The sequence below is a fragment of the Pygocentrus nattereri genome, chromosome 1 (genome assembly GCF_015220715.1).
Source record: "Pygocentrus nattereri isolate fPygNat1 chromosome 1, fPygNat1.pri, whole genome shotgun sequence".
In the NCBI taxonomy this organism is placed as follows: domain Eukaryota; kingdom Metazoa; phylum Chordata; class Actinopteri; order Characiformes; family Serrasalmidae; genus Pygocentrus; species Pygocentrus nattereri.
The window spans coordinates 21,297,210-21,311,170 of NC_051211.1; the positions used below are offsets into that span (position 1 = coordinate 21,297,210).

At 37.3% G+C, this 13,961-nt stretch overlaps 1 protein-coding gene across 1 annotated transcript; it reads right to left on the minus strand.

The window, feature by feature from the left end:
* Positions 1-2,522: 2,522 nt before the first annotated feature.
* Positions 2,523-9,570, minus strand: il11b (interleukin 11b). The gene is made up of 5 exons (XM_037542459.1): positions 9,517-9,570; positions 6,906-7,066; positions 6,541-6,630; positions 5,736-5,894; positions 2,523-3,856 (listed from the first exon to the last, which is right to left on the minus strand). The coding sequence occupies exons 1-5, from the start codon at positions 9,521-9,523 to the stop codon at positions 3,707-3,709; spliced, it is 567 nt and encodes a 188-aa protein (XP_037398356.1). The 5' UTR covers positions 9,524-9,570; the 3' UTR covers positions 2,523-3,706.
* Between the last annotated feature and the right edge of the window lie 4,391 nt (positions 9,571-13,961).

Here is a 13,961-nt window from a genome sequence, read left to right on the forward strand (position 1 = left end):
ACATTGTTGTTGAGGGGAAACTAAACAGATATTAAGAAGAGCTCTGTTTAGATTTTTTCTTTCCTGTGTGCTCTTTGAAAAAAAAAGCATGTCTCATGTTTCAGAAGATCATATCAGTTGCTTACTCTCCACTACTGTCCTTCTGTGTAGGTCAGAGTGACAAACTGAACAGCTGTAGAAAACTCTACACTGCAAAAACAGCTTAATAGCTCAATCCTGATGCTCTGATCACAGCCCTGCCAGTTCTACTGCTTTGGACATGCCAAATCCTTGCAAAGCTCCCCAACTTCACCTAAGCCAACACCCTCAACCCACTGAGGGACATATCCATTACACCCCGGTAGCAGTAGAATTACTGTGATCCATTTGTCTGGTGATTACTTCTGCTGCATTTAGTATCTACCACTGACGTTCACGGAACACTGCTGGCAAACAATCTTTAGAGCAATCAACGCTGCTATTAAAGGAATCATCTGCGCATTTCACTGAAGCCTGACGGTGCTATGTGGCTATCACACTCATCTGAATCAGTTAAACAAGCTTATTTTTGGAGAAAGGGGGCGTGAAGTGAGGTTACTTCAAAAACCTAACTGTGCAGTAGATTCACATTATGTCATAGAACAGACTTACGTTCGAAGGTGAAGATGTCGTGACGTAGGCAGATGTAGTGGATTTATCTGTTTATTAAAGCTTCGGGAGTTACATACATTGATGTGCCTAATTTCTAAGGTACTACTAAACCTTTTTAAATAAAAAGACAGATGCAACCCAGACTCTCTATGCTGGTGGTGTCTTCACAAATAGGTGTCATTTGTGGGGTTTTTTTTGTGCTTTCAACATCATTTTATCTGCCATGGCTGTGGCATATAGTCAATTACCATGAAAGTAGTTTTTGTGCTTTTCCCTGCACTTGGTAAAAGCACAGAATGCGTAACTGCTTATTAGCTTCTACAGTAACTGTGCTTTAAATCAATTGTTTTCTGTTTTTACCAAGTAGCATGTCAAAATTGATTGTGAAATTGATAGTTATTGATCATATGCTACAGATATGGTTAAAAAGTGCCTTAATGGTAATACAGTAATACAATGGGAATACAGCTTTTTAACTGCTGTTTGTAACTTTCAAGGCACAAAACACAATTATATCAATCTTAATGCATGCAGTCTTGTTGCACTGCAACATGCTATAGCCACCAATATAATTATGAATTGCAGCACCTATTTTTAACCATAGGGCAGTTTCCCAATACCTATGCCATAGCCATAACCCTACTCTAACACGCTTGTTGTACCAGGGGTGTATAATCTTATCTGTAAAGGGATGGTGTTACTGCAGGTTTTCATTCCAAACAAGCAGGAACACACCTGATTCCACTTGTTCAATCAGTTGGTATCAATGCTTAAATAGTAGATAAGGTTTGTTCCTGTATGATAGGAAAACCTGAAGCCAAACAGGCCCTTGATAAGGATAAGTTTGGACACTCTTCCATTATAACCTCCTGCAAAGTTTGATGAAGTTGCTGATGAGTTGGATTTGATGTGTTGACAGCAGGGAAAATTTTAAATGTGTATTATTGCATGACTACTCCAAGACTAGGACTGGGGAACATTGCCCTAGGGCTGGGCACATCCAACACACCCACAAAACATGGCAATTAATGAGTTATGAGTTGTATCAGGTTTATTAGAGCAGAGGAATCACCAAACAGTACACCTTTGCCCTAGGGAGACAAGCATAATTAAGTTTGCCGCTTGTTGTATAACGCCATCTACTGGGCACTATAGTTCTACTTGTAGACTGAAAGCTACTAACGTGACATTTCACAATTGACACAAGCAATGTGTGCTTCTGTATTAGAGCAGGGGAGCAAGATGTGACGCAATCTGAGGTTTGTGGTTTATGCATCTCTGTCTGCATAGTGTTCCCTCTATCCCCACTTAAATTTTTTTTTTTTTTTAAATGAAAAATTATTTTAAATTTTTAATCTATCTATCTATCTATCTATCTATCTATCTATCTATCTATCTATCTATCTATCTATCTATCTATCTATATATATGTATATATATATATATACATGACAGAAATGGCTGTGCAGATACCTGACACTTTGCCTGACAAAATTTATGATGCCAAATTGGATAGTAAAAACAATGGCACTGTTGTCAGGTTCTCTGCAACTGAGCATTTCATGTCAGAGCATTTTATTTACAGCTCAAACACTGAATCATGCAGATATGGAAAACCCCTTTAAAGTGTTGGATTATTTTTAAACAACAATTTACGAAATGTTTTCTGAGCATTAATCTCTGCTTAATTTCCATGGGATTTCTTCTTCTTCTTCTTCCTCTTATTAAGTGACCATGAACTCTACATCTAGAAATGTCATGGCAAAATAGGTCAGCAATGGAAAATAAACTGTAGACTTACATATGCAGTGATACATTTTATTAAAACACATGATGTACCAAAACAATCAAATAAAAAAGTCAAAATAAAAAGTACAACTGCAGTGCTCTACACTGAGTGGCATCCATACAGTCTCCTACATTACACAGTGTACAGCAGGCATAGCAACCCAGCTACATGATTATAAGCTATAACAACCAATTTATTTCCACAACAGTTTGTCTTTTCGATATGTGCCTGGCATAGCTCTACTGTGTGTTTAAACTAATTGATGTGGAATATAATATACAATTTAGCTGTGATGTGGGGTGCATTAAGGACCAAATATATGCAAAGACTGATCAGTGGTCCCCTATACTTTCTCTCTGTAAAAATAGATCGTAGCAGTTGCCACTACTAATTAAGAGTGAGTTATAAACACCGACTCCAAATGAATTATTCAACTGAAATGCAATGGTAAAGATTTTCATCTTAAATAATACATGACGCAGCAGCCAAGCAGCCCAGCATCAACTGACTGACCAAAACAAAACTTCTTTACAATTAACTATTTTTTTTTTTTTTTATTATTATCATTTTGTTCTATTGTTTCTTATACTGCTCCTGGGGACTCACTGTACACAGTGTACAGGATTAAGAAACACTGCTCTGCTGTTTTAAACAAACAAACAAACATATCACAAACAAAATACCCTCTTTAAAGGGACATTCAATCCACATTAAAAACTTCAACCATTGCTACATCCATGGTAATGTGCCTACTCGCCTCCTTGGACGGTGCCACAGTGGTCTCCAGAGCAGGATTTTCTAGTTTAAAGATATGATAATGATAATGATAGAGAGATATAATGATAGAGTTGTCTGTGCTTCAGTCTTCATCTGTTTTCTTACCCCATTAAAAAAACACAAAGCCCTCATGAAAAAATCCTGGCGTTCACATAAAGTGCGTTTTCATCCATTCACCATGTATAAAAATACTTCATTTGTAAACACAATGTACCTCAATAAATACTTTTAAATATTAAATACATAACTTAAGACTTAAATAGAAAAATAGTAGCATCATAAATAGGAATTTGTTCACATGTAAAATGTGTCTGGGAGGAAACATATCTTCTTTAGGCCATTTAAATGCTGTGTTCCGAAGCACAGCCTGATAAACATCCTATGGCAAGATACTTTAAGGCAAGCAGGAATCATTTGTCATAGCCTTTTTCTTTGAGATCTAACATCACACATTGGAAATCATGTGTTGTTGGTGTCCTTTAGAAGCATCTGCTATTGCCTCTTGTTCGCTTAGTGGGAGAGGACCCGAAGAGCTCTGAGATACCAGTCACAGAACTGCACCAGTCTTCTGTGGACTATTGCAGATGTCTGGAACATTTCCCAGGCAGAGTTAAGAGCAGGCAGTGAAAGAGTGGTGCTCTGGGGAGGCAACTGTGGCATCTAAAACAAAGACATTGGGCATTAAGAGAAGATATACTTGCCACATGCTATGCAATTGACCTCTAAAATGCTCTGCTAAGTTAAGCTGTACAGAATATTGGCAACAGTCCCATTCAAAATAATGTAAAATTGGAGCATACACAGGATTTGTAAAAAATACCTACATTTAGAGTGCTATTAATGTCAAAGCATATTTATTTTGTATGTGTGTGGAACATCAGGTTGTATAACAAAGTAGCATGGTTCATATTTGTCATTGCTGTTTCAAACCTGCCTAATTCTGTGAAGGCGGCAGGTACACAGTCCTGCTCACGAGTAGCATTTAAAACTGAAAACTGAAAAAAGTATTGTAAACTCTAAGTAAAGTAACCTACAGGTTCCTGTTGAATTAGATTTCATCCTAAGCTCTACAGAGCTTTTTCCAACCTGGAAACAGCAGCTACGAAAGAATACAAACCATTTAGGCCATATGCAAGGAACCCATGTCAAGTCTGTTCTTGAACTAAACAACAGGGTCTATAAGGTTTTTTCTTTGAAACAAGGATAACCAGTTTATACAGGAAACCAAGCTATTTTTGTATTTCCAACTCAAACACAATCACTTCTATTTATGTTTTTCACACTTTGGCTTCTAATATCAGGAACTTCCTTCCAGAGTAACAAGTTTTAGCTGTGTGTAGTGTTCAGATTACATATTTCTTTTATCTCTTTCCCTTCCTACTATCCTGTTATACACCATTCAAAAAACTGTTGTCATATAAAATTCTGTCATATAAAATGCTACTATATAAATAGAATTGATTATATTTTGTATTGCTGTTTTTTATATACAAAATTGGATATTTTGACAAGGAACCTCACAGACAACACAAGCAATATAGCGGTACAAGTCAACATCTCAAAGCTAAGAGTTATTTAGACTATCAGAGAAGAACAGTGTTGGTTGGCACAGTGTTCACTTCTGGGTCAGTAGGGGAATTCTGGCAAAACAATGACGTAAAAATAGTTGTCGTCTTGACAAAGGGTCATCTGTTTTGACAAGCGCTCTGAAAGTTACAATCCTTACAGTTGAGTAAAAACATTATAGATGCTAGTAATGCTAGTGTGCTAACATAATCTGACCTGAGTCGGGATGGTTAGCCTGTTGATTTTGGGGTTGCACATGTCTCAGCCTGCCCAAGGCTAGGGCTATAATCATATGTATTATTTCATATCATATACTAAACAGCAAACTAAACAAGACAATTAAAATGCAGAACTCTACTATATCAATGTTTACATTAAATTATATTGAATTTAGAACAAGTTGTTCTTACCTCTAAAATAGCTTTAGGGATGTTTGATTATGTTTACTTCAAGATGAAAATGACATTATTAATAAATTATTAATAGAGCTAATAAAGGCCAATGAAAGAAAAAAAAACTTTTTACTGTTCTTTTTTTTGTCCCAAAAATAAAATAAATGTGACCATTGTAAATGTGATATATTTGTGTTTTGGTTTAAGTGAAAGCTTTTTAAATGAAAAGATTACTTCTATTTGTTGCTTAATTATTTGAAACTATAGCCATTTAACATTGTGCCAACTATCCCCATAACACATGAAATTAGCATAACATGAAATTAGCATAACATGCAGTAAATCTTATTATTAATATTTTCTGACATTGCAAATGTTTTTTATTTATTTATTATTATTTTTTTTTTCAAAATGTTTTTTTGTGAGTGGGATACATGGTAGACAGCAAAAACTACCAACCAACACTCTTCTCTGCTTTTGTATGCTACAAGCAATCCTGTCCTTCTGCTTCTTTTAACAGTTTACACAAATGTTTAGCATTAGAAGGAGGTTGCCCCCTACTTCATGATTGTCACTCTTACCTGTCTGTGGACCAGAGTGTTGATAAACTGGATGCGATCAGCGATTGCCTTGGTTTCATCTGATACCAAGCCAGACTGGTTCTCCCAGTGCAGCAGCCAGTCAAAATGTAACTTGAAAGAGTTAAGGCCGGCAGACAGCTGTGACAGAGTTGTATCGGCCTTTGAAGGTAAACATACAATGTGTTAAGAATCTGCCTATGTGAAATTAATAGTATATTTGCAAGTATGATCTATGTGAAAAATGGTGGGGGGTTCCTTGAGTGGAAAATATGCAAGTGTTTGTATTACTTTGCTGTATGTAAGAATTATGTTGGAAGACATTTTCAAAGGAAAAAACGTTTTACTCCATATGTTTTCATTTAGACCTTCAAAGTCTAAGTGAAAATATACCCCCCACAGCTGGTTACAAAGAGTCATGATTCACTAGTCTGTGTTACACAGAGTGGCCATAAAGCATGGCCCATTTATTTTTACTGTTTTATACTTCAGTATGAAAAGATAGATATAGTTATATACAAATGTTTGAATTCACTGTGTTAAATTACATGTTTTATTGATTTTCTGAATGAAATTTTGTGAACTTAAATGTCATTTTTCACAGAATATAAAATGTGCAACAATTAGGAAATAAAGTTGTGTTAACCTATATTCACTTAAAATATCTATAAAACATTTCATTTGACCAGAGGTGTCCGGGCTTTTGCATATGATTACACCTTCACTCGAGTATTTTCACTTTAACGCAGTTGTATTGTTTCCACCCCTGGGTATTATAGACTGCTCTATTAAACAAAATATGGCTTACCTCCACTGCTGCAAGGTCTTTTGGCCTGAAGTTTATAGTAGGCAGGGAAGGGATCTTATGCTCAAATGGCAGATGAGTGTCGAAGTTGCTCTGAAAAATGCCAGATGCTTCATCAATAAAGAATATGGAATAGTGTGACTAGATGTTGTAAATTACTGAACAACTGGAGCTTCGTGATCACTAAAGAACTTAAAATTAAAATACTATGTACAGAATACAGAAGAACAAAGGTACACCATCACTATAGTCAAGCTCCAGCATGTCTTACTATGCTATGTTGTGCAGAAATTTCTCACCAAGTCCAGAGGAAAGCCCCTATGATGCAATCAATTTCATGTGGCCCAGTGAACCCACATTAAACTTACCAGCACTCTCTGCACTAGGTTCAGCAGCTGATGCATCTGCTTAAGCAGTGTCGTCAGACCATCTTTGTGCGGTCTTGCAGGGGTGGGACGAGACATCGTTAAGACCGGAAGCTCGACCAATAGCAGCAAAAACAGCAGGAAGGAGGTGGACTCGGGCAGCACTGTCAGCAAAACAAGAGAGAGGGGATTTTTTTTTTGGAAAGTCCAAAGTTATGTTTTTGTCACCTCAACAGTTGCCTGGGAGCAACTCTGAGTCAGCAGCTTTTGAACAAGTGCTCCAGTATGTCTGAAAACCATCAGCAGCTGCTCCACTCCTTGAAAAGCTGTCTAAGAAGATAACACTGGTGCAGACAGAACTGTGTCATCTCTGAGGCATTGGCCTAGACACTTTCATCTCGACAGTAGATCTGAGCACAGATCTGATGCTCCACTTGCAGTGGTTATTGTAACAAGAAAGTGTGGAATTCCGGCTTAGATTACTGTTTATGAGACACCAATAGGAATCATCTTGTTGGAATTTCTGAGCAAACTAAATATGGTCAATATAAATACCAAGACATAGTGCAGAACCATCAAGAGGGCTTTGAAGGTTATGAAGTGTTTGAAGAAACTAACCCAACTCTGACCTAATAATGAGATACGCTCTTCTGAAGATAGGAAGTGAGTCAGGGTTTTTTCAGATCTTTCACCCATTCCGTGTGACATCATTCCTAAATTTACTGTAACCATCTCAACTCTGCCCAAGAGTGATGAAATCTCATCACACTGGCAAAAACACATCCAAAGGAAACGGCTGCCACAGTCACAGTTTGCAAAACCCACAAATGTCTTATTGCAGGTCATTTTCTCTTTCTGGCTTCGTGACAATGTTGGCTGCTTCCCTTTTCCCCCACACACAACTGCGTAGGAAATCCCAGGTTTTCAAAATAGTGTAATTTGCTCCTTGAAATCTGAAGTGCCTTACATTTATGCAATGCCCCCCCACCCCCCCCCCCCCCCCCCCCCCCCAACCCCACCACCGCCACCCAATTTTTTCCAGTTTCCTAGAGATCCCTGACTGGAGAGCCAGACTTCTTCCATCTGTATTTACTTAAGCTTATTCTGCTTATATAATGTAACAAAAGGCCTCCAAGAAGGAATTATCCACTCTGACCCGCACTGTTTGTCAACAGTGGCTATAATTTGTAGCAAGCAAATCCGCAGATAGTATTTGTTTGCTAATGAATCATTTTTCTAGTGCTCCTAGACATGGTTATGCATCTGCGGTTATGATCTGATTCAATTCGGTAAATTCTCTCAATGTTGTATTGTATCATGCCATAAAAGGGAAAACATGCTATAGGCATAGGCTCAAATGATTAAAGGTCACTAACATCACACCAGTTGAGTTTCTAACAAAAATACGGCATAAGCAAATGATAGCAAGCCTTTTACCCCTTAAAATCCCAGGCTTATTACATACTACAGCCCGCTGGTGGGTCCTGGCCATTTAAGGGGTTAATTGAATATCTCCAGCAGATTACTGGTAGAATTGTCTAATGGGTTTCTCAGATAGCCCTGGCCTGATAAGGCATTTGTGCATTAATGCGTTAGGTTTGGTCTCTTTGTAGCAACAAAGCTAGCTGATACCAAGCATTACTTGGGCACTGGGAAGCATGGCATGCCTGATTTACAGTTTTGATAACACTAATGTCAGAAACCTGATGACACTTGCTAAAAGATCTGATTGTCTTGATAAATCCAAGTCTGTGTTACTTCCTGCAGCCTTTCACCCAAACAACATCCATCTAATTCACTAGAAATAAACCACTGTGATTTTCAGTGATAACAGCTTCTTAACTCTCCCCACACACTTCTGAGCAAGTACTTCCCTCATGCACATGAAGGTTTAAGCAGTGAAAGATTTTCCTTATGACCACCTAGACATGCTAAAAGATCTGAGGCCACATTCTGTACATTGATAATAGTAGCAGTAATAGCACAACTGAACTCAAATCAGTTGAACATGTTGAAAGTTTAAAATTGAACTTCAATTAGCACCATGACACAAGTAAACAGGGATTACAGACAGCATAATTCTCTCAGATTTTGCCTTGAAGCAAACATCAATTCCTCATGTCTGGGTGGAAAAGTTTACAAGACACACTTCCTCGACAGTCAAAATGAAACGGGCATTAATGATCCAATCCTGAGTCAATGCCCATTGCAGTGATACATATCAAGGTCAGCAGCAGTGAAAGCCTACACAAACAAAGTCATTCCAATAGAGACCTTATACCAACATTTGATTGACTACACAATATTATGTAAAGACGCAGCATTTATATTAACAAGAAGATGGACAAATGTAATACGAATGCTGTTTGGCTGGCATTTCTGGCACCAGGTCTAGTATTTGTTCAATTATAACTAAACTAATTCAAATTAGTTTTAAATCTAAATTAGACACTTCAGAAATAATGTTTACTGAACACTTCAGAAGTCATATAATCTCCATTATAAGCCCATAATCTCCCCTCATCTTCCTATCTACCTCACACCTGTATATGTTTACACTACAGCACAGTCCCATGTTATAATCAAAGCTTTATAGAGGATACAAAACACTTACATTTCATGGCTATCCCAAACACTCAAGTAGTAAACAGACACAGTGAGAAGCAACGTTATCACTCAACTAATGTTTAGACTAGTGTAAGGGTTCCCATTTATAGTATGTGGATGACACACACACTCTCTCTCTCGCTCACTCTCTCTGACTCACTCTTCATTCACAAAAAAAAAAAAGAAATACGCCCACATGGCCCAAGCCCCCAGAAACAAAATCTAAACTATTATCTACTTCTGAAGAACTCAAGCTCATCAGTTTTCCATTTTTCGCACTTGGTTCAACATCAATTCATGTTCTATTTTTTCCTTCTTTTTTTTCCCTTCAATTACCTTTCTGCTCTGTCTCAATGAGTTCTCTGTCTCCTGTAGTTAAATGGTTTTGTACTGGGAGAGAGTCACCTCTGATGTGTACACACAGTGGAGAGCCAGGATCAAAGTAAGTTTAAAAGTAGATTGATTGTACATGGTTTGGATTAGTAAAATCACTTTGTTCAGTCATTATTGCTAGACCACAGTGGATTTGTATGCTTCCTGCTTTTCAGCACATGGCTTATATTACGAGAAGGGTTATACTTGGAGTATTATTGATGTAAGTCTGCCAGCTCACCAGAAGTAAATTTGAAGTACTTTATAAGTATCACATGTGATCTGCAGTTTACTCCCTTTGGTGCTGACATGCCACTGACAAAGGAAGCCCCTCCTTGCGTCAGCAGGCCTACATGCTAATGAACACGTTTACACATTCACTCAGATTGAGATAGTAGAGACAGTCTGTCATATAACCACATGCAGTAATGTGGATATATATGTACATTATTCATATGATACAGCACTCTGAAAAAGCCATAGGCCACCATTCATTTACTTCATTATCAGTTTTGCAGCCATTAAGTACAAGTTATTCATTTGTTGGGAGACATTTCAGGAAAAGATCACACATGAGATAAACCACCTGCATACGGAAGAGGAAAGTCAAAGAAAAATATGAAGAAAAAAAAACATACTCTCCTTAAAGGCTGTTTTAAATGTTTTGAGTCACATTGATTCAAAACCATATGAAGAAAATATGATACATCAACATAAGTACTTAATTAAAATTACTGAAGTTGCTGTACTCTTTCATTTGTGTGAATCTGATATACACCACTTTTTTCAGCATGGAGTTAAAAAAAAAATTAAAACATATCCAGAAAGTGGGCTTCATGAAAGCCCTGGTAAACCACTGAAACTGTCACCATCACATAAACAGTAGATAAAGCTTTAATTTCTGAGAAACTCCACTCTTGCTTCATATCTGAAAAGTGTTTCTGTCCATACTTTATGCAACTTTCTCAACTCAACTTGGCTGGACTAAATTGAACTCACTCACCTTAACTCTCTGGGCTTAAAAGGATGTGCAGCGGTCAAGAGGTCATTACTGAGAAAAGGAAATAGGCAGAAAAGAAGAAAAGATGTTGAGAAAACAAAGAAGCTAGAGGTGTTCTTAGAATAATGGACTGGCCTCCCAGAGTCCAAACCTCAACATCTCTGAATGTGTTTGGAATTCCTTGGACAGTGAGAAGCAGACACTGCAACCAACTTCTAAGACTGACCTTTGTAGGCATAGAAAAATGTCTCCTTATGTGAAAGAATGAAAGCTGAAAGCAAAGGATGGACAATCTAAATACAAAAACAATGTGATGTTACATTTAGTAGTTGAGGCGTTTGTGTACTTTTCTGATAAATACATTTTCTGGCTTATTTCCTTTTTTTTTTACAATTTTCAGCTTTGACCGGAAAATAAATAAAGGATGGTTTCTGACTCTTGCAAAGTGCTACATATGAATATAAACTTTGACAAATGCAAATAATCCTCTAGAAGCCCAAAGCTGTTGATGTCTTAGACTAATTTCATCATGAGACATTTAATTGGTTTGTTTTTCAAAAATGACATTTATACCCTGTATCAGTAGGTTTGAGTTTGCACTACCAACTTTCTTCCATTTGTATGTTTTTATCCTGCAAAATAACTCTAACTCTAATAACTATAACTTTTTTTTATCAAAGTCATAATAAAATATCTTCTATATAAAGATCTATTCACAACCACATGAGGTATCGATTAAAAGCCTTTTGGCAGATATTCTCAGTTTATTTCGATGAGCTACAAACACGAAATGTCATTTCAAATTACATTATGATTGTGTTAACATCAGCAACAAAAATGATTCCTAAGGGTAAAAAAATTCCCCAGTTTGAAACATGTGTCCCAGTCCAGTCTCCCCTCGGCTCCTCACTGTCTTCCTCACCCACGCATCACCCACTTGACCCCCTCTGACACATCAGCCTGAAATTTCTACTCAGACACTTCACACACACACACACACACACACACACATTCGCACTCAGACTGTCTCTCATTTCTCTTTACATTTTTTTCACAGAAAAGGAAAGAAGGAAAAAGACTGATAAGAGTAGCAAGCCGTTTAGCGCGGTGTGCGGTCATGTGTGGCCTGGTAGCTTTTCAGGAAGTGACTGGCTGACTGGGAAATCCACTGCAATTTAGAATGTAGTCTATCAGTTAGCCCAGACTCATCTTTGTCGTTCAATAAACTATGCTAGTTACAACAGGTTTTGAACACAATCGCAGAGCGGAAGTACACACCTTAGCCAGCTTATCGCACAGGAGTGGTTCCCCTAATCCACCTAATGTGGAGCTGACTCTGTCACAGAAAACAATAACTGTGAAAGTAAAGCTGCATTATGTAGGATTTGGTTAAAATAATAAGAAGTAGTTTTAATAAGTCAGAAGTAAAACACTGAAATATGGTGCCCCTGTGCCACTGCAAGTAAATATAAAACCTGAAATAATGATTTAAAAAGACATTTTCAGACAATGTCACATCTTTACATATTATCATCACACATCCAAGCTCAAAAACAAGGTCCAATTTGATGTTTAGACCTCAAATGCCTAATCAACCTGACAATAGTATCTTGTTCCCCTACATCCTTGGAAGACACATCCGTTACCAAGTTTTGACTACTCTTTCAGCACACTTGGATTCCATTTAGTTTTCACAAAAATGCATTATCAGTGTGACCAGAAGAGATCCAATTTTACTTTTTCACATATAAAGCATATCAGTACATATGTTTTTGTGCTTTACAGCTGTTCACTTTTCCCCATGTTACAATACAAATCAATAAGGTTGGCTTGGACGCTTTCATCAGTTTAGAAGGCGAGAAGGCTCTTGGTTTGGAAAGAACTCCAGCCTCATGTATCCTCCTTTCATTTTCTTGTTTATTCTCTCACCTGCTGGTCAGCATTTGTACTCAATTTTTTACCAGATATCAAAAAATCATTTAATTTAAGATTGAATGTGTTGAATGTAGCCAAGATCCATCTTTGCTCCATCTCGCCTGCAAATTTGGTTTAAGTGATGCAATTGATAGACCTAGATGCTAGGTGTAAACAGTCTTTTTATGTCATTGCAGCATTAGTTAATGCACAAAAAGGAAACAACAGCTCTATAGCTTATTCTAGATGCAGTTTCTATTGCCTCTTGACAACCAAAGATGTGATGGTGGCAATAAAGCACATCATCTTCATAACAAAAACATTCACATACAGTGAAAAAATTAACTGTATGTGCATTTTTTTTTTAAGCAAAATATTTTATAGTATTAGGTGAATACGTACAACATGCACACACATTTCTAATAAATATATACGATAATACTTCTACAAGGATGTCACATATAAGACAATTACGTACTGTGCTTCAAAAATCAATACAATCAATGTCTAATCAATAACTATGTGGCAACTCAATTAATGAAATGCGTATAGAGCAATGTTCTTTGTCCCAATAACCTGCATTTTCCAGGGGTGCATGACAAGCGTCAGTTGAACTTCTCTCACTGGAGCTCATTTGATACCGTAGGGCGAAGTGCGGGCTTTGTTTAGCCTCATGTGGGTGGATGCTCTGAGGCATTCAAATTGAGCAGGAATGCATGATCAAGCAGAAAAGCAAACAGCTTCCTCTCATCTATAAATAAACAGATTACAGTTGAGAATCTAAGAGTAACATCGTAAACCATTTCAAAAGACGTCATCAGTCCTAAATGACTTGTGTGTCGTTAACAGTCATAGGTGATTTCTGTATACATAAAGAACCTCATACCATCCTTCATAATCAATTCACATCACAGACCACTCATTTCTAGACCTTATAGCTGTCTAATTGACTGGAAAATGTCTGGAAATACAGAGGTCAGTAACCTGCTGGCACAAAAACCACATTAGACATTGCTCACATTACATCACACGACATTACACAATATCCTCCTATGGTGTGAGCATAAAAAAGAATAAACAGAACCTTTCCATCTGATGGGAAAAGACTAGAACCAATAGCTCAGCGACAAAAGCAGGGAATTCCTAGTCTGACTTAAAAGGATGGG